Source organism: Hirundo rustica, chromosome 8 (assembly GCF_015227805.2).
Source record: "Hirundo rustica isolate bHirRus1 chromosome 8, bHirRus1.pri.v3, whole genome shotgun sequence".
In the NCBI taxonomy this organism is placed as follows: domain Eukaryota; kingdom Metazoa; phylum Chordata; class Aves; order Passeriformes; family Hirundinidae; genus Hirundo; species Hirundo rustica.
The window spans coordinates 30,157,570-30,184,607 of record NC_053457.1 but is presented as its reverse complement, the minus strand read 5'-3'; the positions used below and the strand labels follow the sequence as shown (position 1 = coordinate 30,184,607).

The 27,038-nt window shown below is 43.0% G+C and overlaps 1 protein-coding gene across 1 annotated transcript; it reads left to right on the top strand.

The window, feature by feature from the left end:
• The first annotated feature begins 9,690 nt into the window (after nt 1-9,690).
• On the top strand, nt 9,691-16,716 carry PRLHR (prolactin releasing hormone receptor). The gene is made up of 4 exons (XM_040071634.2): nt 9,691-9,804; nt 9,917-11,173; nt 15,050-15,101; nt 16,076-16,716. The coding sequence occupies exon 2, from the start codon at nt 10,103-10,105 to the stop codon at nt 11,135-11,137; it is 1,035 nt and encodes a 344-aa protein (XP_039927568.1). The 5' UTR covers nt 9,691-9,804; nt 9,917-10,102; the 3' UTR covers nt 11,138-11,173; nt 15,050-15,101; nt 16,076-16,716.
• Nucleotides 16,717-27,038: the final 10,322 nt, after the last annotated feature.

The window sequence follows — 27,038 nt, the reverse complement described above, 5'->3', positions numbered from 1 at the left end:
TACAGGTACTTCAGTCTTTCTGAGCTTTTAAATATACATCTTATATAATCAACCCCCATCAACAATGTTTACTTTACTGGTTTTGAGGTTCACCACTTCTCTCCAAGCTTTCAAAAGAATGGGAATAATAATTCAAAGCTCAGAAAGAGTAATTGAGAGACAAGAATTCAGTGGGTCTTTTTTCCTACTATATTTTCTATTAGACAGAATATTGTATAATACTTTTGCTGAGTAAAACTCCAACCAGGCTTAAAAGCTCTTTTTCCTACTAGAACAAAAATAGGAACCATTACTAATATAGAAAACAGTTTTAGCCTTTTTGAAAGTACAATATTGTGGGCATCTTCAGAAGAGGCTTTGGAGTAGTTTGTTGCCTAGACCTGTACATTTTGTTTTTGTCTGCTCAGATCTGACTTTAGACTGTTGGAAAAGAAGCAGGAGAAAGGGAGAATAGTTAATTAGAAATTCTTGTCTTGTTCCTCTTGAGTGATGACACCTCACATTGTAGTAGGGAAAAGTGGTTTGCCTACATATGATATCAACAGATCTGGATTCCCTTGTCAGTTCTACCAGGAATATCTATTCTGCTCCAGGGTAAAAGTTACCCAGCCTCAGTCTCCTCTCTGGTGTGGAGTTGACAGTGATCTTTGCTTGGTGTCAGAAAGACCTATTCTTTATCATGTTTAAAACACTGTGAGCTTCTGAGCTTGTTACATTTGCAGTGATTAAGTTGTCTTCTGTTTGGGCAGGTCTTGCCTTGCTCAGTTGGAAGTCCCTCTGAACACCTGGAGAACTGCTTGAGCAATAGGGTTAAAATAATAAATGAGTCCTATATAATATGTATCAGCTCACTTTGATGGGGCTTTTTCAGATTACTTTAATTAAGATATGGCTCTCATGATTCACTACTACTGGGAATAAAATATCTGGAACAACACTTATGTTTCTTAATAGGAAAGATTTATTTTGCTGCTGTGATGAAACAAAATACGTGTAAAGTTATGTAAGAACCGTAAACACCTGGGGCTTGCTGGACCTCACAGATTTCAGCCAAGCTCTCTTCCATTAGTTATTATGACATTACAGTGCTTAACGGAAAGATTTTAGCAAAAATATTTTCCAGGTTAAGGCTGCCAACTGCTTTGTTTGATGGGTATGATTTCACCATAATTCATCATCATTGTCAGAGGGTGGTAACATCCAGCCCTGAAGTGAGTGACCATGGATAACAGACATCTAGAAATCTTACAAAGTAAAACAAATTTGTTCCTTGGAATAAAGATACCTGTGGAAAAATGGACACATTATGGGATGGATATTTTTAGTAGAAACTGTGTGTTGAAGTCTTCTAACAGACGGGAGTTCAACCAGTGCATTCAGTCGAAATAAAAGTGTTCATAAAATTAGAGCTAGCCTGTGACTCCTACTGCTGCTCATGTACTTGGCAGAGCCAGTGGATAAGAACAATTCTCTCATCATAAATGCTGTCACAAAATAAACAAAACAGTCCTTTAAGAAAAACCAGGGGAAAGGTCCTCTGAGATTAAACTCTTAATCTAAGAGCAATCAGGTAATGGGAGAGTATCCTTAGGGTATAATTGGACTTAAAAACATGAGCTGAGGAACTCTGCAGATGGGGCTGGATTCCTTCTTGGTATAAATAATAAGATTGGAAGAGTATCCAAAGGAGGGTATAATAAAGAGTGGAAGAGTATCCAAAGGAAGGGCTGACAGATGTGGGACAGAAGGAGTCACATTAAAGGAAATCTGATGGGTTTTGTGGCTTCAGACATCTTGTGTTAGACAAAAAGATGGGGGAAGATGATAGGGCTGGAGAGAAGCATTCTAAAGCAAAAATGTTAAAGAAAAGAGCAGAGGGGAAACTGGACAATGCTGAAATCTGCAGCAAAATTCACATTGATTTTCACAGAAAGAGAATCTTCAGTCAGTAATATTGCCATTTTTAACCAAGAATAAGCAGCTGAAGAGGTGTGCGGGGACAAGTCATGGAAGTAGGAATCATCATGAGGTGATCATTCATCTTCTATGTTCCTCTGATTTCTTCCACATTTATTCTTTTTTACTTACTTTATTCATTTGACAGTAGATGCCTTTAATGGCTGCTGCGAGCAGAGAAAAATAAACAACCAAATTCTACTGTGGAAGAAAAATGCAGACAAAGAAAGAGAAAAAACCCAGGTTTTGAAGCGTAGGTAGAAGAGATCAATGCACATGCACACACACACAAACAGAGTGAGGGAATAGTCCTGAGAGCAAATAGATCTATACATATTTATCTATACATTCACAGCCTGGCTGTGAAGATGGTATAAAATTTTTATTTCATTGTTTAAAATGTCCCTTCCTTATTATTAATGCAATTGTACTGAAAACATGCATAAGACTTCATTAGAAGTTTGGTTAAGTTTAGGTTTGCCTTTTTTTTTTTTTTTTTTTTTTTTTTTTTTTCCCTGATGATGTAGGTTATAAAACTCCAATCTCTCTTATCCTCTTTCTTTCTTTCTTTCTTTCCTTCAAACAGGAATTTGCATGAGAGAGCAGAACAACTCAATTCTAAATAGTGTTCTTATCTCTACATAATGTTATTATGCAAACTATAATCAAACTAGATGACAGTTCTCCAGACAAACCTTTAGTATTAAGAGCTTTTAAAGCTCCCGGGCAGATTGTTGTTAGTGGGATAGTTAATTAAATGGAAGTTGGATTTCATTACTATTTATAAATAACTAAGGGCAGCTAGAATTATGTTGGTCCTCTGGGTTTGTTGGTTTGTTTTTTCTTTTTTCCTTTTTTTTTTTTTTCCTTTCTGTTTGACAAATATTAATTGAACTCATTGTTCCATGAAATCATCAAGTTTGCTTATGGCAACGTGGTTGCTGAAGAACATCAGGTAGCTGTTGATCTCTTCTGTCCTTTACCTGTCACCAGAGTAAATGGGAACTTTGGGATGGCGCAGTGTGCTGGGTTTTGCTTGGATAGAGTTGATTTTCTTCACAGTAGCTGATACGGGGCTGTGCGCCAGATTTGAGCTGAAAACAGTGTTGATAAAATGAGAGGGTTTTGTTACTGCTGAGCACCACAGAGTTAAAGCCTTTTCTGCTCCTCACCCAACCCACCAGTCAGGAGGATGGGGGTTCACGAGGTGTTGCGGGAGACACATCTGCAACACCTGATCCCAGCTGCCCCAAGGGTGTTCCCCATTATATGGTGTCATGCTCAGCATGTAAATCTGGGAAATAAGGAAGGGAGGGGGATGTTTGAAGTGATGGCATTGGTCTTCCCAGGTGGTCACTGAATGTGATGGAGCCCGGCTTTCCTGGAGGTGACTGAACACCTGCCTGCTCATGGCAAGCAGTGAGTGAATTCCCTCTTCTGCTTTCTTTGTGCACACAGCTTTCACTTCAGTTATTACATTGTCATTTTCTCAACCCATGAGTTTTTACCCTTCTGGTTCTCCTGCTATCCCATCAGGTGGAAGTGAGCCAGTGGCTGCATGGGGCTAAGTTACTGTGGATAAACCACAACATTCAGGAAGCAGGAAATGCATTTTCCCTTCTTTAGTTCTTGGGGAGAGATCCCCACTGGGGGCAGAGTTCAGTACAACTTCTGGTCTGACGAATTTTCACGGATTCCACATAGAGGATTTTGGTGGGAAAAGTACACTGTGTAGCCGGTGGGAGAATCCCCAGGTACAGGGGTGGCTCTGAGAGCCCTGCCCTTTCGGGGGCGCTCTGGGGTGTCCTGCCTTGTCACATTGAGGGGGACACAAGCCCATCCCAGGGTGAAGCGGTGGCGCTGGGGGTCGCTGGAGGAGCTGTCCGTGGTGCTCAAGGAATCGCTGTTCGTGGTTCTGGAAGTGCCGCTGTTCGTGGTGCTGCAGATCCCCGCTGTCCCTGGTGCTGCAGGCGCCGGGAAACCTCTTGGAAGATGCTCAAAGCCCTCTCCGCTCACACGCACGGTGCTGCAGAGGTGCGCTGTTTCTCCCTGTCATGGGCAAGGCACCATTTTGTCCCATCAAGCCTCAGCTGTTGGGTTTTCTTGGCAGCCCCGGGTAAATTACCCGCAGGACCTGGGGTGTGCAGTGACCCTGACTCCCTGCTTTTCAGGGCTGCAGGGAACAGTTGGAACACGGAATTTCTCCAGGGCTCAGCATCCAATCTGCAGATGTTTGTGGCAGCCATTTCCCACAGTCTGCTCTAGCTTGGGGCACATCTTTTTATTGCACTCTGCATCCCTTCAGGACCTCTGAGCAGAGGAGAAATGCCAGTTTTTCTGGAGCAGTAGGAGTTGTTGGATCTAAAGGGTATGCAAATCTGCCTGCATACTTTTCCATTTTTATCCTTCCTTGTAACAACCTTTAGATCAGAGACATTCATATACCTTTTCCCAGGTGAGTTCTGACTGAGCTATAAAAACAAATAAGTGCATTTTTCAGCAGAATTCTACTTAACATGCTCAAGCAGCATATTAAGCACAAATACCTCTTTAGTCATCTTAATGTTCAATCCATGTCTCCTGTGCTTGCTTAGAAATTAAAAAATACCAACCCCTCCCACCCCAACAATAGCACACACATACAGAAACAAACAAACAAAAAAAACCCCTCAGAACTGCACACTAAAACCCAACACTAAAACAAACAAACAAACAAACAAACAAACAAACAAACAAACAAACAAACACCACCCCCCAAAAACGGGGGGATGGGGGGGGGAACCAGAAACAAACTAAAAAATCCATCTTGGTTATTAATTCCTGTGTGGATTTGGCTGAGAAAGAAAATATTAAGGGGTTGGGGATATGGGGGAATCAGGGCTGCTTGTATCAAGTCTCTCAGCAGTAATTTTGCAGGAAGGCATATCAGAGAAAGAAGAATCAGTGATTGTACTGACTGAAGTGCCTTGAGGCTGAAATGATTTTACAGAGTAACTGTGCTGACCCTGCCTTTCTCCCTGCTTTGTAAATCAGCTGCTCTGAGCAGGTGCCAAGACCAGCAACAGGAAAAGTTTGTCTGGCAAGTATTTGTGTGCTGTTCTAATAGATCTTCACAGGCACTACTGCAACAATCTCCCCACTGAAAAATGACAAAGAATACTAGAAACACATTAAGACTTAGTGTGAGCTGTGCCTATGTGTGTGGGAGTGCAGGTATATAAATTTTAATTCTATCTTTTGAATCCTCTCTTCCTATTATCAATAAGAATACTGCTGAAAAAGGTGATAGTGGTATTATTTTCAAGTAGGAGTGAGTACAGTCCAAAGCCAGTGTTGATGAAGGATGGAAAGGAACCTCCTGAAACCCATGACCCACACAAGAAATCAGTCCACATGGATGTTTTTATCCTCCATAATATACCAGTTTTTCAAAAGGCAAGGAATTACAAGGGGCAATTTGTTGCCCTCCAACCTAGAAGTGTTCTACTTTCCATCCTAAATTTGCCCTAAGTGAGTTTTTTCTTTTATTAGTGTTGTTCTTTTCTCTAAATATGTGTTTTCCTGCCCTGGAGTTTACCATCCTCCCCAGTGCTTTTAAAGAATACAGTGCAATTCTGCTCTGGTGAATAGATACTTATAGCAAGAAAATTGTCCAGTGGTTATAAGAAAATAGAGGCAAATTCAGCTTGAGAACATTCACAGAGCAGTAGATTTTCTTTTCTTTACATTTCGAATGCCCTGTGTGCTCCTTTCTATAGACCCACAACATAATGTTCTTTGTCCTAAACCACAGTGAAAGTTCAAATTATTGTGACCTTGATTTTGTCTTTTATGACAGGTTTTCCTTCTATTCTCCCTCAGGATTTCAAAGTTTCACCGCTTAATAGTGCAGTCATCTGCCATGCTGTCTCTGATTCCAAACTTGGTGTTTCTACCAAATTTACTTTGTGCAGTCCTGCTTTTTGTGCTAACGTGGTAAAATGACAAGAGCTACCAAGGCTGGTCAATCCTAAACAAGGTTCATGAGTACCACAAACAATTGCTGTCTTCTGGTCCAATTTCTTCAGAGATGTTGCTGTTCTTTGCTTGCCTCAGTGTTCTTAGGATATTTCCTCTGGTATAGTTGATGAATTCTTGTCATTTACACAAACCCAAACTGAGAACTGTTACATATGACATGTTGAGATAATAATTTTAACAACACAGATGGAAAGGTAATTTCACAAAATCTTCCTTTGGTACCCTATTCTGTCTACGCTCTCTTGTGTGCTTTCTTCTACCCTTAAATCCAGCCTAAAACCTACTATAAAACTGCTATCAGGCTACAGGACCTCCACTTTATGTGTTCTTTTTCATCTATAGTGAATTATTTTAATCTAAATCCTGTGCTTAGCAAAGTTTGATGCCTTGAATTTGAGAAAAGCAGCAACAACAACAACAACAAACTCGTAGCCAACAACTCCCCACCAAACAACGAGCAAAAATACCTCCTTGGTTGTAAACATGGCTCTTAGGATTTAAGGTTTGTGATACCTTAGTCCACAACAGGGACAGACAGGATGCATTTATATGCTTAAATTGGGGAGGGACAAGTTGCCCTGACTTAAAATTGTTGTGTGAAATAAAATCTTGTTCCCTGGCTGGCCAAAAGAAAAATTTGGTAAAGGAACCTCCAGCCCAACATCATTCAAAATCATCTGTTTTTATTATAGGGTCTGGAAGAACGACCTGATCAGTTCTGCACAGTGCATTCCTGGAAGACTGTGAAAGAATTTTTAAAGTAGCTCTGTGATGCAAAAAAAAAAGTTGTGGTTTACGGGGGGGAAAAAACACAAAAACAGAACAACAAACAAACAACAAACAAACAAACAAAAACAACTACAAAAAGACAAATAAACAGGAACATGGAAAACTAACAGCAGAAGTGGTGAGACTTTAATGACAGAAGAAAATATTTTGATCTGTAAAACCTGAAAGAAACTTCTAATGCTTGTACTCAGAGTTTCTGTGTGGAGCTGGACAAGTTAGCGTAAAAGAGATTGTGAAATCTCAGCTGTGAAACATTTCTGTGAAGTGTTGGTCTGGCTCTAAATATAACATTCTTGTTGGCTCAAGGAAGACCAGGGTTTCTACCAGACACACATAATCACTCCTGTGTGTGACACCCTTATACACCTGGAATTTCAAAAGAGTTCCTATATGACAGTAATGCAGTTTCTGTGACCTTTTCTCTTTTAATGAGGAAATTCTGCATGTAAAAAGGACTTATAGTCCATTCAGGAAGGACTCTGTCAGATAACCTTGGAAATTCTGAACAAAATTAATATTTGCAGTTTTAGAAGGAGAAAAGATTATTTCCTTGCGATAAATTGCTGGAATATTTTTTCTATTTAAGCCCCTATTAAATATTATCTTTCTGGACCTTGGCTGTGTCATACAGCTGAACTGAAGACATTTTCTGCCTGAAGCCAAAACAAACAGAAAATCACTAAGAAAAATAGGTGGGAGCCTTCAAACAGAAGGTATACCAGTTACTGGTTCCAGAGGTGAAGAAAATAAATTTAAAGGCAAGGGAAAAGGCAAGAAGATTGCTTGGTATGGCTTGAAATGAAAGAATATATAAGCTTTGTTTTGTGACCTGAGTGTTAAGGTGATCTTAAAGGCTTCTTGAGATGATACTGTGTTTGATTTTTCTCACACAGCGAAGAATAAACCTTTTTCTCATAGGAAATACAATGAGGATATTTATGGGATCTACTCTGCAGCTCTTGGGAATTAAATAAAAAAATCATTTAGTTAAAAATATTTTCAATTCTTTTGTCTGCAAAGAATATTGTGAGGCTTCTTTCCTCACACAAACCTTGTCATTCCAGTGGGATGTGGGCAGTATGAAGGCCTTTTACATATGCCCCTCTTCATTTTTCTGTTTTGGCTTCTATGAGAGGCCATGCACTGCAATTCCACTTTAAACCAGGCCATGCTTTTCTCCCACATTAAATGGAGCAGTTGAATTTATGGGATTTAGGAATCCCGCAGCATGCTGCTTATCACCAAGCAGTGTGGTTGCACTGGGTGGCGGCAGAAGCAGGAATTTCTTATTTCCTTGCCTCTTTGCAACCCCTGCCCTCAGGTCCCTCCCCTGTTCTGGATTTGGGTATGTAGAGAATAAACAGGAACCATATTCCCCCTGGTCCCATACAGCTCAGAGAGGCGAGATTGGACTCGAGGTGGGCTATAACATCCCATTTTAGTCTGGGTCATGAGTAGGTGACTATAGCCATGAAGTGAAGGATGACACTCCTGAGCAGTGGGGCTACATGCTCATTCTCCCCTCTGTCTGGAATTACAGCCATATTCCAGCCCATGGCATGATCTAACCCTGGATGAGCAGGACAGAGCCAGCACTTGCCATGTTTGAATTTCCCATCCTTCACAAGCAGAATGCCTCTGACCAGAACAAGAGACACACAGGATTAGCTTCTGTTTTAGGATTAGGGAAAGGAGTAGGACAAAATGAAGTCTATTTAAACTTCTGATTTATGTCAAATGACATCAAAAGGATATGGTTCCACCCACAGCTTCCTAGAAAATAATATGTTAATATTTCCTTAGTCTGACTGGCTAGGACACAAACTATCATTTAGAATTATGTTTAAATATCCTGAGTGCCTTGCAGAACATAACAATATTCTCTGCTCTGAAGCATTCAGAAGTTAGGCTGCTCTGTGGATTTTTTTTTTCTTTTTTTTTTTTTTTTTTTTTTTTTTTAAGTTTCTCTAGCTAGTCAAATAGATGCTGTGTATTTTCACTGTTTTTCACCAGATGAAGTCCTGGGTTGAAATGGAGAAGAGTTAAGGGAGAATTAGAGCAATAAACGAGAGCTGGGTGGGGAATGTCTAATTAAATGTACTGTGAACATTTAGCCTGTTTTTTTGCTTTCTAATGTCTGAACCAAGCAAAACAACTACAGATTGTTTTACAGACTGCTTAGCACTTGTTGTCTGGTATAGAAAAGGTTAACAAATCTAACACAGGAATGAAAAAACACCCCAAATATTTTTGTGCAGCTGCAATATTAGTAGCAGATAAACCCATACATGTAACCTATTTGGATTCTAATATTTTCTTTGAGATTCTCACACTTGTTTGTTTACTTTTAAAGATTTGTAAATCCTACTCAAAATAGTCATAGTGGGTGAGCAAACATTGTAGCACCAGTGTAAAATAAATTTAAGTAAAATAAGATCCTTTATGCTACAAGCTAAATGCACATTTCTGATCCTAACTTCATTCACAGGTATATAGCTGAGACCCTCTAGTGGCATAAACATTTCCTTACTTTCAGCATGCGATTAAAATTCTATTTTACCATCACATTATAGCAACAAAATTACAGGTAGTATTTTTGGACATTCTGGAGGATCTGGCAAAGCGAATCTAGGATTAGATACTGTGCAGGCTCATGTTAATGATAGTAAATTGATTTTCAGCTGTGAGGGGCAATTATAGATGCACTGGAAGGAGAGGGGAATTTTTGAAAGGATGTTCTAGAACTAATTATTATCAGTAAAAAACACACAAAGAGCAACGTAATACCCAGAGCAGCCAATGAGGATAAAAGCTTACACACAAATCTGTCACAACCTAGTAGTGAGGACTGTTTAAAAACAGAGATCTCCACTTAGCTTGTAAATGCACATCGCTCTCTTTCTCACTCATATATTCTCTCTCTCTCTGTCTCTCTGACACACACACACACATACACGCTCCTGGATTTGCAGAAGACAGACATCTAGGGCACTTCTTGGCATCTACAGGAAAATCATATGGGATTAAAAACCCACGGCAGTAAGTACTCACTGCATTAAATGTTTATTAAGTGGCATGCTGTCAAAAGCTAGATTTAATAGTAAATACAGGAGGACTTAAATGGAAATTGGTTGTATTTGATTTTTCTTAGGAATTGCCGAAAGCTGCCTCTCGAGGATTACAAGTTCACCTTTTGCATTTACGGCTGCTTGTTTACAATCCATGTGGTAACCTCTGGACAGGCAGGAATCCATTCATTATCCCCACTGATTGAGGGCGGGAGCAGCGCAGTGCTAACTACTTCACTCAGCTGACGGCAGACAACAAAAGGAGGAAAATGATGAATTCGGACAATTTAACCTCCCAAAGCTTCCTCTCTGCGATTCACAGCAACACCAGCAATTTATTCTCAGGGCTCCAGTTTGTTCAGTCCTTCAAGCCACTCATCATCCCCTGCTACTCGCTGGTGGTTTTTATTGGTGTCATTGGGAATTACCTTCTCATTTATGTCATCTGCAAGACAAAAAAAATGCACAACGTCACCAACTTTCTGGTCGGCAATCTGGCTTTCTCAGACATGCTCATGTGTGCAACCTGCGTGCCCCTGACCCTGGCCTACGCCTTTGAGCCCCGGGGATGGGTTTATGGGCGCTTCATGTGCTACTTTGTTTTCCTGATGCAACCCGTCACCGTGTTTGTGTCTGTCTTCACCCTGACTGTCATAGCTGTGGACAGGTACTGTGCCACGGTGTACCCCTTCCGCAGGAGGCTCACCATCCCTATCTGTGCTTACATCCTGGCTGCTATTTGGCTGCTGAGCTGCACCTTGGCTGCCCCAGCCTTGGTCCACACCTACCACGCAGAGTTCCCTGAGCTGGACTTCTCCATCTGCGAGGAGTTTTGGTTCCACATGAAAAGAGATCGCTTGGCTTACGCCTACAGCACCCTCATCATCACCTACGTATTGCCTTTGGCTGTCATCTCCCTGTCCTACCTGAGGATCTCAGTCAAGCTGAAGAACCGTGTAGTCCCAGGCAATGTCACCCAGGGCCAAGCGGAGTGGGACCGTGCCAGGAGGAGAAAGACTTTCCGCCTGCTGGTCTTAGTGGTGGCAGCCTTTGGAGTCTGTTGGCTGCCCCTGCACATCTTCAACATGATAAAGGACATCGACATCAGCCTGATTGACAAGCAGTACTTCAACTTCATCCAGCTGCTGTGCCACTGGTTTGCAATGATGTCTGCTTGTACCAATGCCTTCCTCTACGCCTGGCTCCACGACAGCTTCAGGGGAGAGCTGAAAAAAATGTTTGCCTGGAGGAAGAAGAAAATTGGACCCGCTACAAACTGCATTATGGCCAGTGTGGTGCTGTAAACGAGAGCTGGTGGGAGTACATTGTACATTAACATTGTAAGTCTTTTCCACTTTTAATTAGTCCTCATTCCTGACATTTGCCCTTAGGGCTCAATTATAACAACACAAGTCCCTTGTGCATCTTCCACAGCACCTCCATTTCTAATGGAGAATGACAGGCAGATGTCATGCCTCAAAAATATCTTTATTTCTTTGACTGGAGTTAGAAGCCAAGGAGATGTTAACACAATAAGATACAGGGATCCTTCCTATCTGTTTTGGATATTATTGTCAGAGCAGAGATGTGTTTTGGGGACAAAGATGAGCAAGGATGAATACGAATCCTAAATATCTCAAAGAGACAGGGTTTTATTGGGAAAAAAATAAATCTGTGTGTCTACCCAGAGTCCATTCCTTAGCACAGGCTCTAGGGTAGAGGACTCACAACATTCCTTGTAGTCCTTTCTGGGTTAGGGTCATTGCCTCGTGTAGCCCCACTCGCTGACCCTGCTGCAAGTCAGCTGCGATGTCCTCACAGCCGTGTCAGTGCTGACATGGATTCCATTCATTTCTTGTTGCCATCAGCTTTGATCCCCAGAGAGAGCCAGAGGCTTTGGCACTGCCCTCCTGGAGGTGCCCTAAGAGACAGAAGGCTGAAGGGGCTGTGGATTTGAGACATTGCATGGTCAGCCAAAGAAAAAACTGCCAGAAAGGAGGGGCAGGAGCTTCCCTTTGGAAAAGCCTTTTGGGAAGAAACCTTTTCCTTTGACATTCACCTTTCAAGGGGAGTTAGATGCTATAATCAATCTAATGGTTTCTAGTTTCTTCCTCCCTGAAAATATCTGGTGTAGCAGTCAAGTGTACAGGACAAAGTTCTGACAAGATATTGATTCTGAGAGGTTTCTTCCAGCCTGCTTCAGCTGGAATCTGGGATAGCAAGAGAAACTTCCTGGTACTGAACTGACATCAGCCAAAAAAGCAGCACAATCCAGGGGCAGTTTTGGCCATGGTCAGCAAGGGCATCTCTCTGATGGTGCCTGCACATGGCCAGAGAGGTCTCTGCTGGGGGCAATGCAAATGGACATGAGGGGAGGGGGAAGAGACAGGATGGTTCCTTTAGTTTGTAATCCTACTGTGAATCTGTGAAAATCGTTTTGCTTATTGTGCTTCAGCAAAATTAATCTGATAAAAAATCCCCCAGATCCGTATGCACGCCCTGGGAAAAGTGTTGGGAAAACATCTGAAATCCCATTTCATGAACTTCCTACAATTTCAAGTTGTTCAACTGCTGGTAATGAGGACATTAAAAGTTGATTACAGAGGCACTGCGTGAAGAAAGTTCATTTAAACCGGGTATTACTTGCATTCACTCTGTGATTATGTGTGTCTGTCTTGTTCACCTCAGTTTAAAGGTTTGAGTGACCTTCTAAAGAATATTTTGCTTTTGCTGAATTTTAGGAAATGGTTTTTCCTTGAAGGTCAATATAGCAAGTTACTGGAATAAATGGTCACTTTGAAAAAGTAAAAAGCCTACTTCCAAACAAACCAACCTAATTTTTTAAAAATTTCAACCTCATTTTCATGACTCTTTTAAAGAATACAGAGAGCAGGACACCAAGAGAGTGTTGAAACAACAATGCAAAAAGCAGCTTCAAATAACAAAATTTCCTGATTTTAGAGATTTTTCTTCTGTGGAATTAAGTAAATCCAAACTGTTAATTTTTCAATTTGTAAAGGTTAATTGACATTGAGATGGCGTAATGTCTACAACCTCCTGCACTAAATACAGACAGTGCTGTCACCCAGGGGGATCCAAAGCCCAGTGGAGCCTTCCCAGACTTTTTTAACCACAGCAGTCCTGGGATTTTTTCCTCCTTACACATCAAGTTTTTTCCCTCATTTGCCATCACTGCAGTTTGACTTAATTCATGTTGTCTTGAGGGATAATGACTGGAGATGGTGACTGCAGAGAGTTGCATGAAGCAAACAAGGATTTCTCTCTCCATTTGGTTTTCCTTGAGACAGAAATGAAGGGCTGTTCAGTGCACAGATTGTTCCCACAGTGATGGATGCATTGGGATTATCTCACTTCCAGCTGCCTCTGGAGCTGCTGTTAGAGCAGTGCTGAGGTCTGGCAGCTCCTAGAGATGCCCAGAACAGCTGGCACCCTCATCTAAGTGCTGGTTTACCCTGAATATGCCTAGATTCTGTCAGGATGGGAATTTGCAGCGGAAAGCTCAGAGCCTGCCCTTGTTTCAGGCCCTCCTCATAGACAGGTTTTCAGATGCACCCTGAAATGATCTGCATTCCCCATCTGTGGGCTCCTGAAGCTCCTTCTCTCTCCTTCACAGCCCCCTTGGTCCACCTCAGTGGTCCTGTAATGCCATTTTTCCAGGCTCTCCCTGGACAAAAGGGGTCCAGTTCTGAGCTTGAGGTCTGGGAGTTCCAAAGGGCAGAGAACAAAGCACAGCCACACTCACTGAGCCTCAATTCTGTTAACTGAGCACCAAGAATCTCTGCCCAATTTAATTATTGTTTTGTCTGATATCCAGAGTAATAAATAATAATAAGATTTAGAGGCACATTGATGCACTTCTGTAGTCCAGTCATGCAAATAAATGTATTGAAAGCTGTCACGTGAAACGTGTTTGCTAATCTCCACCCCTCTCCAGGGAACTGCTGTGGTTCTTGGAAGGACCGGGGCTCATCACTGAGGCATTTTTGGTGGTATATTTTTTAATTGCAGTTTAAGAAATCGTAGCATGCTTTCATTTTGTAGAGTAGTTAGTTCAAAACTTGATAAACCCATTAACTGCACTAGTGCTTGATCAAACACAAACTACTCCCTTTGGTCAAGAGTGGGGCTGGCATTAAAAGGCAATGTACTCATGAAACTTGTAGAAAAGTCAGTGTTTGATCAGGAATTAGGTTAGGAAGTGACCAAAGCTCATTAAAGTTGAAATCAGGCAGCCAAAGGAAAACAATAAAACCTCAGTTAGGCTCAGGCAGAGTTGGTCTTTCTCCCACCTCAGGGATATCTACTCAGAGCAGTCACCAAAGACTAAACTGTTTATGCAAGGCATTGCTTTAAATCAATTTTCCTTGTTCTTGGCTGAAGAAAACTCAGTGTTATATTTGTACCATTGCTGGAGAACTTCAGTTTATCCGGGTGGGAAAAAGCAGCTCCTGCCATGAGGTCATGACTCACAGGAGCAGGGTGAGTGTTTCACAGCTGGTCGATGGACGGGGGAAAGCTGGTGTTTTTCACACCTGCTGAAGAGCAGGTGCTCTGTACAGTTTTAATTGGGCAAATTTTGCTTTTTGAGCTGTCAGTGGTGTCTTAGTTGTCTCAGGTGATGGAAGCTGAAAATGGTGCACCTGCATCTGGGAAAAAAAAAAGTGCAGAACCAGAGAGAACTGTACAATGTATCCATCAATCTCCCCTCCAGAGGAGAAGAGGGTAGGGATGAAAACAACATGCTGGTGGTAAAGTCACTGCCATCTTGGCCGTTTCTGCATGAAGGAACGTAGTACAAACTTTTACCTTCAGCCCTCCCCCTCTCACTGTTCACTGTCTTTTTCTTTTCTCAGAAAAAAATAATCACATTCTTCCTCCTTACCCTGGAGAAAAGGTTGCTCAAGGGTCAAAGCAAACATTTCTGCCTCATGGAAAGGATACAGAGAGGGAACACTTTCTAAAGGGAAAAGGCCTTTCTAAAGTGAAGAATATCCTCTTCTCTCCTCTTTCTGCAAGACACACAGGCTCTGAATTACACAATTTGCTGTGTGGATCAGCAGCTGGCCAGGCCTGACACTTGGAGCTCTGGCTTTTGTGTTAACCTCAAGTAAATACCTCTCCCCATGCTCAGTGACCTCATTTTGGGTCACAGCCGTCACTAACTCTGATCCTTTGTACCTGATTTCCCTCCACAGCAACAAGATGCTTCACTGAAAGTCCCAGAGAGGAGCTGCAGATGTATCTGAGGTATCCATCCTATATTAATGGGGTTCTTCCTTTGGAAATCATTATCACGATCCTTGTCTCAAGAGCAGGTTTGAAGTCTATTCTTACTGTGAAGTGACATAACCAGATGGCTTCCCCAGGCTGATTTCAATAGAGTTTTGTATTTGTGTCTCTGCTCCCTGCTGTCCTAACTCTCCCCCAGACTTTTGAAGCCATCAATCAGCTGCTCAGTGGAAGTAGGAGCCTCAAAGTTGTTGCCACCTGAAATTAGGAATATCGACATTTTCTCATTTCTCCCTGGGGAAGAAAAAAACATCAAAGTGCTCTCTCTTTTAGGAACCCACACAGGATTACACAGGGATTGGATATTGGGAAAAATTTCTTCACCAAGTGTCTGGTCAGGCATTGGAACAGGCTGCCCAGGGCAATGGGGGACTCACCATCCTTGGAGGGACTTAAAAGATGTGTAGATGTGGCCCTTGGGGACACGGTTTAGTGGTGGGCTTGGCAGTGCTGGCTTGGCCTCGATGGTCTTAGAGGTGTTTTCCAACCTAAATGATTCAGGACTAATTACTTGATAGTCAGGCTGCCTCCCCACAGGGCAAAAAGTGAGAGGTTAAGGGCATGAAGCTCAAATATACCTCATTGGGGGTTATGTCCCTTTAGGATCTATAAATTTACTCTCTTCACCAAGAAGCAGATGAGATTGACTTTCCCTTTCTACAGCTTGCTTTGTCAAATTAAGTTCATGAAGCTAATAATCCATATAAATAATAAAGCACACACTCAAGAGCTCCCCAATTCATGTCTCCAGCCCACTGGGAATCAATTTGGGATCACTGCTATCTCTATTTGCAGCTGACTGGGCTCTCCATCCTTTGCATCTTGTTTATGTTCATTATCACATTGTCTTTTATTATTATTATTATTATTATTATTATTATTATTATTATTATTATTATTATTATTATTATTATTGTTATTATTATTTGCAGGGAATATCCAGATGGAGATGACAAAAAACCCCTCCACACCTACATTTCCTACAATTTTTACATTCCCACGAGGCACTGGAGACAAGCAGCAGCAAGAGGACTGCAAAGAGAAGCTTGTGGCTTTCCAGCGTGGAGGTGGGATCTGCGTCTCCCGCTGAGCACAGTTCTGGATTTCCAGATAACATGCTGGAAAGGCAGCTCGTGGCTCAGGGCAGCAGGAGTGGTTTGAAAGCTGTGGTTTGTGAGAAGCTGTGCTGGGTGTGGGGCTGAGGATCACTCAGTGCAGCTCAGGTTCTCCCCAGCACATCACCAGGAAGGCGATGTGCTCGGCTGGAGGCAGCCGTGCTCGGGGGAGACTGATCAGCCCGAGGTGTTGTCTCTCTTTCTAGAGCTTCTCAGCCACAGGGAGATGTGTTTGTTTGCTCCATCACACCCACAGGACAGGTGAAAATGGGAGAGCAAACGACAGGGGAGCCATGGTGCACAGTTCCAGGCTGCCACTACCCAGCTCGAGTTTGTGACCTGTGTGTTTGGGAGTGGGAAGGAGAATCAACAGCCTGTGCTGTGAACCAACCCCATCTTGGGCTCGTGGAGGAAGGACAAGAAAGAAAAAAAAAGAAAAAAAAAAGTGTTTCTGAACTTCAAGCTAACAACAACCAGCCAAAGGGTGAATCTGTGATCACCAGAGGCTGTTCCTGTACGAGTGCAGGAGCCACTCAAATCTTCTTGAGAGCGTGGTCCCTCGCTTGTGTTGTGTCAGCTCTGTGTATTTGCTTTGTGCTATCTTTCTTCCCTCCCCACAGCCCCTCAGTGTAACAGGGGCAAGCCAGGCAAGAGCAGGAACATTCGGGTGAGGTCCACATCCCATTTCTGTACAGTCCAGAGCCAGAGGAGTTCAGGGCAGATGCACTAGTGAAAGGTTTGGGGTTTTTTTTTAATAAAAATAATTAAAAGGTTAGGGGTGGAGTTCCAAGGCAAGTGTTGAACCAACCCACTCCTCAGCAACTGGAAGAAACTCTGGAGGAAGCAAGATGATGAAAATTAAACTATCATGTGCAAGAGCTAGCTATGAGCTAAATAACCAATACATAATACATACAAAGTGTTTCAAATTGTGACAAAATTATTACTCAGCTTTGGAATGATTTCCCCTCAATTATCGGATCATTTTAAAATTCAACATTTGTTGTTAATATGCATAGATGTAAAAAAAAAAAAAATCTGAAACCATCTAAAGCACTAGACAGCATATGATAGACCTGTTTAATCTTAACAAGTCGATAATACTATCATTGTGAACCATCTCTTCATTAAAATGTGCATTTATGTCTGTTGTATAAAATAATGTCTATTTGTAAAAACGTTTTGTGCCACCCATGAAATTGTCACTTGTCACAGCTAATTCTAGATTGCTTTGATACTATCTCCTCTTGGAAAATTGTCAGAGACTGAGGACACAGGAAACGCAAATCATCACCTGTCAAGGTTCTGACAGCAAAGTGCAGGGAAGATTTTGAAGAACTGTGTTTTGCTGAAGTGGCGAAAATATGGGATTCTTCCCTTTTAAGGCATTGTGGAAAGCACAGATTCCGGCACTTGGGGCATCACAGCTAGGAGGTACCCCTTAAAACACCCAAAACTGCAGCTGTTGGCTGTGCTGTGGTGTACATCCGTCCCCGTTGTGCCCTCGGTGACCCGGGAGCTCTCAGAGCCCGCGTTTGTGCACTGATGGATGCTCTTCCACTGCCACCTCCTGGGCGCGACCAGGGGGACTCGAGAGGCGTGGTAATAAAAGCAGTAAGTGAACTTGCGAAAGGCAAAACATCTAGCTTTGACGATGAAGGCTGACATTTTAAGTCTTTCCCTCCACCCTTTGAGTCTGATCCCAATGCACAGCAGCTGGGGCTGCTGCAAGCCAGAGACACCTTCAGCACCAAGAGATGACTGAACTCTTCTGGAGATTTGCATATAAAATATAGATTTTAAACAGTGTTTAAGATATTCAGCTTGACACTTAGAAAAGAGTGCTCATAACCCACCAGGAGTGGGGGGAAAGCTGAGGGGTGGGGGCTGCATGAACATGAACCTCTCCATCCACCACAGCAGAGCCCAGCGAAGTCTCTGAAGACATCCCCCTCTGACTTGGCCACCCTGGCTCCAGTGATGACTTACTTTTAATTAAAACTGCTTTCAAAAGAAGATGCTTGATTAATGGCCTGGAAGACCTTGAAAATAGAGTCATTCCTGCAAGAGGAAGGTAATTAACTTTTTTAATCAGGAGGTGCTGACCTCAAGGTCTAGTGAGAGGAATCATCAGCAAAGTCACTCCCACAGACACATAGCAGAGCCCTTCTAGATTACTGGAGACCCCAGGGAAAGGACTGGCAACTGGACTTAGAACTCACCAACCTGCAGGGCTGCCTCGTCATCTCATCCCACAGCCTGGCTGGGAGCAGTCTGGGCACTCCCAGAGACATCTTGTGCTTTTTCCTTCCCTCCCTCCCCTCTGACATGAGCAAAGCTCTGGCTCATCTCATTTCACCCTGTCTCAAAAAAGATAAAAACACCCAACTTCCAATCAGAGACAGCATCAGTCTCTGGAGATAAGTCTTTATCAGCCCAGACTCCCAGTCTTATGGGGAAGATTGTGGCAAACAAGTTCAAACATTAGGACTAAAAGCTTTCCCTTGGTAGATGCAAACATTTCTGCAACACAAACCTCAGCTTGTGCTTTCTTGTTCCTCACCTGGCGCAGGTGGGGTTGCCTGGCAGGGACAGTTAATCAGGTCTTGTCTGAGATTCCAGTGAACTCTTGCCTTTCACAGCCTGCACCCTAAACCTGCTTTCCAGTTCCCTAAAGGAGAGGGATTCATGCTTTCTGTTTTATCTCCAGTTAGTTAATGGTCCATTACTGTCAAAAGGACAGCTAGAAGTAAAATCCAACAGGATTTATGTTAAGTAAAAGCCAAGATCTGCAGAAGAGGATGTACCAGAGAGAGGGCTCAGGGAGCACGCAGAGGTGTTTGCTGTGACACTTGTGACTGCTCTGTGGCTGGGTGCCAGCTCTACATCAAGGCTGCTCAGGCTGCAACCAGGCAGCACAGAGCAGCCCTGAGGTGTGCAACCAGGCAGCACAGAGCAGCCCTGAGGTGTGCAGCCACCAGCACGGCTCAGTTCCTTCCCAGCACGGTCCCCACCTGCAGGAGGAGGGAGGTGTGGCCAGGAAGGACAATTCAGGACAGCTCCTAGTCCTAAACCCCTCAGCGCCTCACCACCAAACACAGCAATGCTGCTGGCCTGGAAAGCCTGGGACAGAAAATGTGAACTTCAATGCTGTTGTGTGACTTTCCAGCCATGCTGCAATCCTCTCCCTGCCAGCTCTCCCCCACTGAAGTCTGCCTCACCCTTTGGATGCAATCACACATCTTTGGGGAGTCCATTGCACACACCGTGCCAACACTCAGAAATTTTTGCCATTGCTTTAAACTGTTTCATCTGCTGAGCTTCTAAGAGATCCAAAGTTTTTATATTTTTCCCCACTCCCTCTTCCTGCAAACCTAGAAGTGCTCCTCCCAAAGAAACTTGTGCTTGTCCTGCTAGCACAGGCACAAAATAGAACTGTGCAAATCAGGACAGCATGGACCCATAAAGCTCACTTTTATCCTACATATTTGCCCTACCAGGAAGACAAATTGAAACTCCCCAAACTGAAGGATCACTGAAATAAAAACAACCAGCCAACTAACAAACAAACAAAAACCATCAAAATTCCCCCTACCAATGGGTTGCAACCATAAGCAAAACAGGATTTCTGTATTCTACAGTGGGTTTTGTGTTTGTGCAGGATCTCAGGATGCAGCCTGCTCCACCCCAACTGGCCTCACCACGGGGAAAACAGGAGCACCACACTGGTTCCCACCAGCACACTCCAGCAAAAGACACCCTCTGGTATTTCCCAACAGCACATCCAGTCTGCCCACTGCTCTCCTAAGCTGTTTTCTTCCTGTCCTCCTGACTTTTCATCTGCTTTTAGTGCAAATTCCCTTGTGCATCTCCAAGCAAAAACAATTAATGCAACATTTACAGCAAAGGAAGAATAAGGGAGCTCTACCAACTCATTGCTTTGCATGAACAGGACACATGGAGACTTCAGGGCAGTCTTTGTTGTCCCTTCACATTTAATGGATTCATACTTACTATGCTTCATTTGGATTTTTTGTGATTTATTTCTAATAAATTTTCAGAAATGCAGCCCTGGTTTGCCAGCACAGACAGGAAATGCATTAACATAGGCTGTGATTTGGGTCCTAGCATTTATTTACTATTTCTGCAGTAAATAACACGTTACATTGTTTGTGATGGTTGATGTTTTTGCCAAGCCTGTGTTGCTATGTAATTAGATAAGAGCAAATGATGTTAAAATTCAGCAATGCTGGCCAGTGAAGGTTGATTCTCACAAGCTGTGGTGGAAAGTTCTGGGGTTTTAGTGCTCATGCTAAAAGGTTTGTGAAAGTCCTGAATCAGTGTTTCCCTGGCTTCGTGTGCAGCCCAGAGGGAAGGTTCAATACTGGCCTGCTATAGGAAAAGGAATTTTAGAACGGGTCAGGGCCCTTAATTAACGATGGTCAATGAGTGATTTCAGCTTTTGGGAATTGAGTCAGCGCCATTAGTGGAGGCAGATCCTTCCTTTATCCTTTCCCTTCCAGCAGGGTTGGCTCTCACAGAACATTTCGTTTAATTGCTCTGTGAGCAGGCAGGGCATTAGGAAATGGATCATCATGCTCTGGCTCAAAGGTGTGTTTCAGTGTTGTGCTGCACGGATGTCACTCCATCACAAGCACATCTCATTGCTTTTGTTCAGAAAAGAGCATCCTGCATTGCAGGAAAATTGCTACATTTTCATTAGTCCAGCATTTACTCAGCCTTTAGGGCCTGTGTAGTGTCAGAGTGTGATGTAGAACCCACTCTTCTCCCTTTTGAATGAGGAGGTACCAAAGCTCATTCTGTGACTTTAGCTGGTGTTTATTGTTTCCTCTCGATCCAGGCCTGGAGCCCATTCATAAAAAGAGATGAGTTTGCTGTGAGAGGATTTGCAGTTGAAAAATCCATTTCTACTTTCCTCCTTGCTTTGTTTTCTTGCACCGCTCACAAAGATTTTGTGCTTTCTGAGATTTTTCTGGTATTTGAAGGGAAGCTGACTGATAGACAAATCCCTGATTAATCTTTTCCTTCTGTTCTTAGAAAATGAATATATTTGCTCCTCTGCAGTTTTCTGATGCTTATTTTACACCCCATGACATTCCCTAAGATAACCCCAAGTGGTTCTGACATGAATTCTGTCATATTCTTCTGCAGCATCTTGGGATGAAATGCATCAGTCCCAGGCAGTGTGAAACTTTCCAGTTCTCTGAGTGTGCTGCTGCCTCTCTGCACATTTCCATGGGGATTTTCTCCTGCTGCTGCTGCACTTGGTCTTTCCCCTTAGAAACACAAAAAAGGACACAGAGAACTTTGGCCTTCCTGGCTTTCTTTTTTAAAATTTGCTGATGAACCAATAACCTGCGTGGTCTCTTTCCCTTTGTTTCTCAATGGATATTAAGAATTGTTTCCTGCTACTCCTGATATCATTTGTAAAATCCTTTTTTGTCTCTTCATTTTATAAAATTCTGCTGCTTGCTTCTGCTCTTCTTTGATACTTGTGACAGAAGCCTTATTTAGTCACTGCATTCTGTAAGTAAATTCTCTGTCTTTAAATTGAAGAACCTGTGACCTTTCTTCATATTTCAAAATCTTCTGCGGCTCTAGTTTTTTAATTGTGATGTGCTGAGAAGTGTCCCTGTTCTGCTCCAAAAAAGAGCTGGAGTCTAACTAAGACTTCTGCCCTGCTTACCCATGAAATATTTTTCCATCTTTTCTACATCTACTTTTAAAAAGCTAAATTGAATCAAGGGTTTTGTAAGATTTTCATAACAATTCCCCATCTTTTCCTTCCTTTTAAAGGGATTTATTTAGAGAGAAACTTCCATTTGAGCACTGCTGTATAGAAAATTAAAGCAAACCCAAATATCCCTCAAACACATGAAGTAGGAGTTTCTTTGGTGTTTATTTATGAAAAGACATCAACCTGATCCTGCTGTCTCTAGCAGAAAATAAAATACACTCGATAAGGGACACATCAGACCCTCTCGGTTGCGTTTCTCTCTCTCATACTGCTTTTCTCCTGAGCTCGGCTGTGGGGACAACCCAGGCAGGGTTTGTTCCATCATTCAGGACTCGAGGGGCTGCCCCAAACCTGACTCCCGAAGCGTGAGCCCCGAGCCATGCGGGCGATGGATGCTCCTCCACTGCCACCTCCTGGAAGCCACCAGGGCCACTTGAGCCACGCGGTAATAACAGCTTTACATGAACTTGAAAAGATGCTAAGCCAAAAATTCAACCGCCCTTCCATTCCTACCAGGAAAAACAAACAAACAACAAAAAAACCCCCAAACAAACAACACAAAACAACAACAACAAACCCACAGAAAAACCCCCCACCCTCAACTTGGATGGTCCCTGTTGGGCAGCACTCTAAATGTAATAATTTATTTTTTCACCAGTCTTGAGACACCGGTGAAAATCTACTGCTATGAGCTAGATAGATGCTGTGAGATAACCCTGGAAAGGCATTTTCAGTTTCACACGGCTCTTAGCGTTTACAAAAGCACAAACTGTGATGTTGATCTGGGAGTGAAGGAAAGGCTCAGGTCTGTCAGGCTGGCTCTGTTCCATCCCTGGCTCAGCAGAGCAAGAACACTTTACACCAGCATAAACAACCTAGCCTAAAAATTGTCATACATTTTCTAGTTTTCAAAGTTCTAGGACTGTGCCTAGTGGGTTTTTTTTGTGATTTTTCTTTGTTTTTAAACTGTAATTCCCTATATTGCCTCAGATGTTCATCAGAAGCCTGTTGAAATTTCTAACATGAAAGGAGTTAGGAGGGGCCTTAAGGGTTGTCTCCTTTAACCCCCTGCCATGGGAAGGGACAGCTTCCACTATCCCTGGTTGCTCCAAGCCCTGTCTAAACATTTCCAGGGATGGGACACCCACACTTCCCTGGCAGCCTGTGCCAGGGCCTCATCACTCTCTCAGGGAAGAAATTCTCAGTAATGTCTGATCTGAACCCACCCTCTGCCAGTTAAAAGCTGTTCCCCCTTCTCCCATCACTCCAGGCCCTTGTGCAAAGTCCCTCTCCAGCTCTATACCTGTTTAGGCACTGACAGGGGCTCTTAGGTGTCCCTGGAGAGAACAACCCCAGCTCTCCCAGCCTGTCTCAATAGCAGAGGTGCTCCTGCCCTCTGAGCATCTTTGTGACCTCCTCTGGACTCCCTCCAGCACCCCCATGTCCTCCTGCTTGGTGGCCCAGAGCGGGACACAGCGGTGCCCAGCCCTCCTGCCGTCTGGGGACAGAATTCAAAATGATGGCGCCAGCCTCCAGCAGGTGTCAGTGGAAGCTACGGAATGGAGAAACTACATCAAAGTCAGGATTTATTTACCTTTCATTCCTGCAACATGCTCCGTGGCCCGGGGACAAGAAGGAATGCTCCATTCTACGAAAAAATGTTATTGCCAGCCAGGTTACTTAATAATTCTCATCCTTCTTTGAAATATGGCTAAAAAATTTGACTTCAGAAGGGGCCAGTGATTAAGAAGGCGTTAAACATTTATTGAAGGGACAGTAGATATGTTTGAAACATTTGAATTCGTGACCCGATTCAGTCGTATTGCTACAGGGAGTTTAAGATCTCTGGCTTTACTCACTGGAGTAGTGCTTTACCCTGTGCAGCACAAACACACAAAAGGGCAGAGATAAGGTTCTCTCAGTAGCTTAAATCCTGATATTTCCTAATATTTGAGTTCTTTAGATGTGACTGATGGCCCTGCAGAGTATCTTCCAGCAGGGATTTTGCTGGCAGTCCCCAGGCTCTTGGAGACAGGGATGTGACAACTTGGATGGACTGTGAAGAAGGGCACATAGGAGAAACTGCAAAGTTATGTGCAGGGTAATGGCAACTTTCTTCTGTTTCCCAGGGTATAAAAATATTTTCCTCTTAGTGCCTCGTTGTTAGGGAGTTACATACACTGTCCTGATGCCCTGTGATGTTCCCTGAGCCCTTGGCTGCCTCTGTGCATGCAAACACAGTCACACGAAGCTTCCAGTAGAGATGCCAAAAGAATTAGAGCCTTCCATGACAGAGAGCAATGGTGATGAATAATGACAGACCTGCAGTGATGAGCTGTAGAATGGTGCAGAGCTGGGGTTCAAGAGCTTTGGTATAGCTGGAGGCAGCACATCTAAAAGTCTATGGTTCAGCTTCCTGGCTTTGCTGAAACATCCACCTCCTGGGCACTGAATTCCAGCAGGGGCAGCGCTTCTGAATACTTTTTGGAAGATTGGTGCCTGAATTCCATGATGCTGCAGGATGTGCTCAGTGCAGCACAGCTCTGCCACCCTGCTCACTGGATCCACCAGGTGCACTTGCTGCAAGACACGGACTGAGAGCTGTGGGTTCATCACCCTGTGGAAACAAGCAGGGAGGAAGTAAGAGATGAAGAAATACCTGTCATCTTGCAAAGGATGAAAAGAGCTCCATGCTGAGAATCTTCCACTGTGTTTTTTAAAGCATCTCTTAAGAGATACCTGTCTTGTGAAGAGCAACTCTCACTTGGGGAGAAATGTTTCAAATGGCAGCAGCATTTCAGTGACACAATTTGAATAACATATGTGAACTCTGTGTTTCCCCAGGTTTTCCTAAAAGAAATTCCTACCCCATATCACTTGAAGCTCATGATGCTACTACACAGGAATATCTTAGCCTTGCTGAATATTAACAAGGGCTGAGCCTACCTGTCTTGTGTGAAGAAAATGTTTTGTATGATGTTTTATTAAGAGGTTCATCAACACACATTTGCAAAGCTTTTCAAGATCTTCTCTCAATTAATCCATTTACCTATTCAGAAATGCAAACTTTTGAAATCATGCATCCATCATTGAATAATGACTCTAAAAATCTTTAAAGACACTTGGACTAATACACAACATAAGTCTCTATTAACATCAAGTATTGCAAAATAAATTTAAAACCAGACTTAATCTCAATATCCATTAACTTAATTTACAATTCTTTAGCAAGAGAATCTCATGCTCATTTACTCTGAGAATTACAATTAAAAACTGTCATGAACTCCCAGCATCTTCATTCCTAATGCATTTTATTCAATAAGTTGTATCAGAATCAGAGGAAGAATTTATAGATTGTTCTTGATGCATTATGTAAATTTTTTCCTTGAAATAGATTCAATGAGCACTACAGAATCTATCTTTAAAAAAGATTCAATAAAACATATGAGGGAACAATTTGGAGTTGACTGTAAATAAGAACCATTCTTACTCTCACACAGGAAATTGCTGTCACCAGTTTCCATAAAATCGAGGAGCTGCTCCGTTGGTGTTTTGCATCTAACATCTCTCTGTACATTTAGTGCCAGCTTTTACTTTTGAAACAAGGTTTGTTTGCTAAAAATGGCAATGTGCCACTTCTAAAGTACCAGAGATTTCTCACAGGCCTCTTTTCAGGGACAATAGGGAGGGGGTTTGGGTGACAAATGCAGGGAGAGCAGCTGTGGGTTTGGTGATCAAGTGTCAGTCAACAAAGGGCTGTTCCTTTCTTCAGGAGGGTCTTTCACGGGAGGTGCTACACCTGCAAACACTGGATTGTGCTGTCAGACCTCCCGAGGCCAAACTGAGGTGCTTGGACACCTCCATGGTGCCAACGTTTTGGAAATCCTTAGAAACTGAAGCCTGACAACATCTTTTATATCAGAGCCTCACAGACACCCCCCAAAGGGGAAGGAATTCTTTAACAGTTGTCATGTGAATTACTAAAGAGAACACCATGAATTTGAGAAAAGTTTTCCCCACCACCAAACTTACAAATCTACCCTAGCCTCAGGAGGATTTTCAGGTGTGTTGTGTTTTCAGCAAAGGACACCAAAACAGCCAACTTCGAATGAGAGTGTTATGCAAGGTACCAAAGCTGACCATCCCCGTGGAGCTGCTGCCCAAAATTTCCATGGAGTCAAAGGCCACAAAACAGGTGCTTCAGGGGGAGAAAGGTGTGGGAAACTCTGCTGGACCCTTTGCAGGTGGGAAGGAAAGGTAGAGCCCTGAGCTGCCCAGGCTGCAGTGTGGGCTGGGTTAGAGGGCAGCGGGGTCTGAGGTGGGACAGGGTTCCAGCAGTTCCCGCCCCGTGACCCCAGCCAGGCTAGCTGGTAGCTGTGCTGTTGGCCCTCTGGCACAGCCCTGACCTGAGAAACTGCCTCAGAGCTGCTCCCAGCTCAGGGCTGCCAGCTGGCATCCCAGCAGCAAAAGGGGGAAAGAGACACAGGAAAAGTCCCAGCTACTGGAACAGTTTATTATGAGGTTGGACCGCTTGAGCTGTGAATGTCACAGCACAAAGTGATCTGCTGCCCTCGTTTTCTAACAGTCAGTTGTGCTTTCATCTACCTTGGTGAGGTAATCAAACCACGCTGTGAGAATAAAATCTAGCAAGGCACTGTGTGTATCCACATGTTTAGGGAAAACTATTTAATTTTTTTTTAAAATATTTTTATTTTAAACATATGACACTGATTATCTGCAGATACTTGATGTGCTTATGATTTCAATCAGCATTTTGTTCATTCACTGCCTCTTGGTTTATTGATTTATAAGCCCTTTAAAATGGTATGATTAGTCCTAGCATTTTATTCTCAGTGGGGGTAAAACGGTATTTCATTATTAACGTGTTAGAAGCTATTTCACACTGACAGTTTGTTTTGAATCCGGGCAAGAGAAGTGACATTTATATTTGGAAGTGGGAGATTGACACAGAAATTATTCTGAAACATAATTACAGTAAAGGCAAATGCAGAAGAAGATAGA

Excerpts from the sequence above, each read along its gene's own strand:
- PRLHR (XM_040071634.2), top strand. The coding sequence starts at position 10,103 with ATGATGAATTCGGACAATTTAACCTCCCAAAGCTTCCTCTCTGCGATT.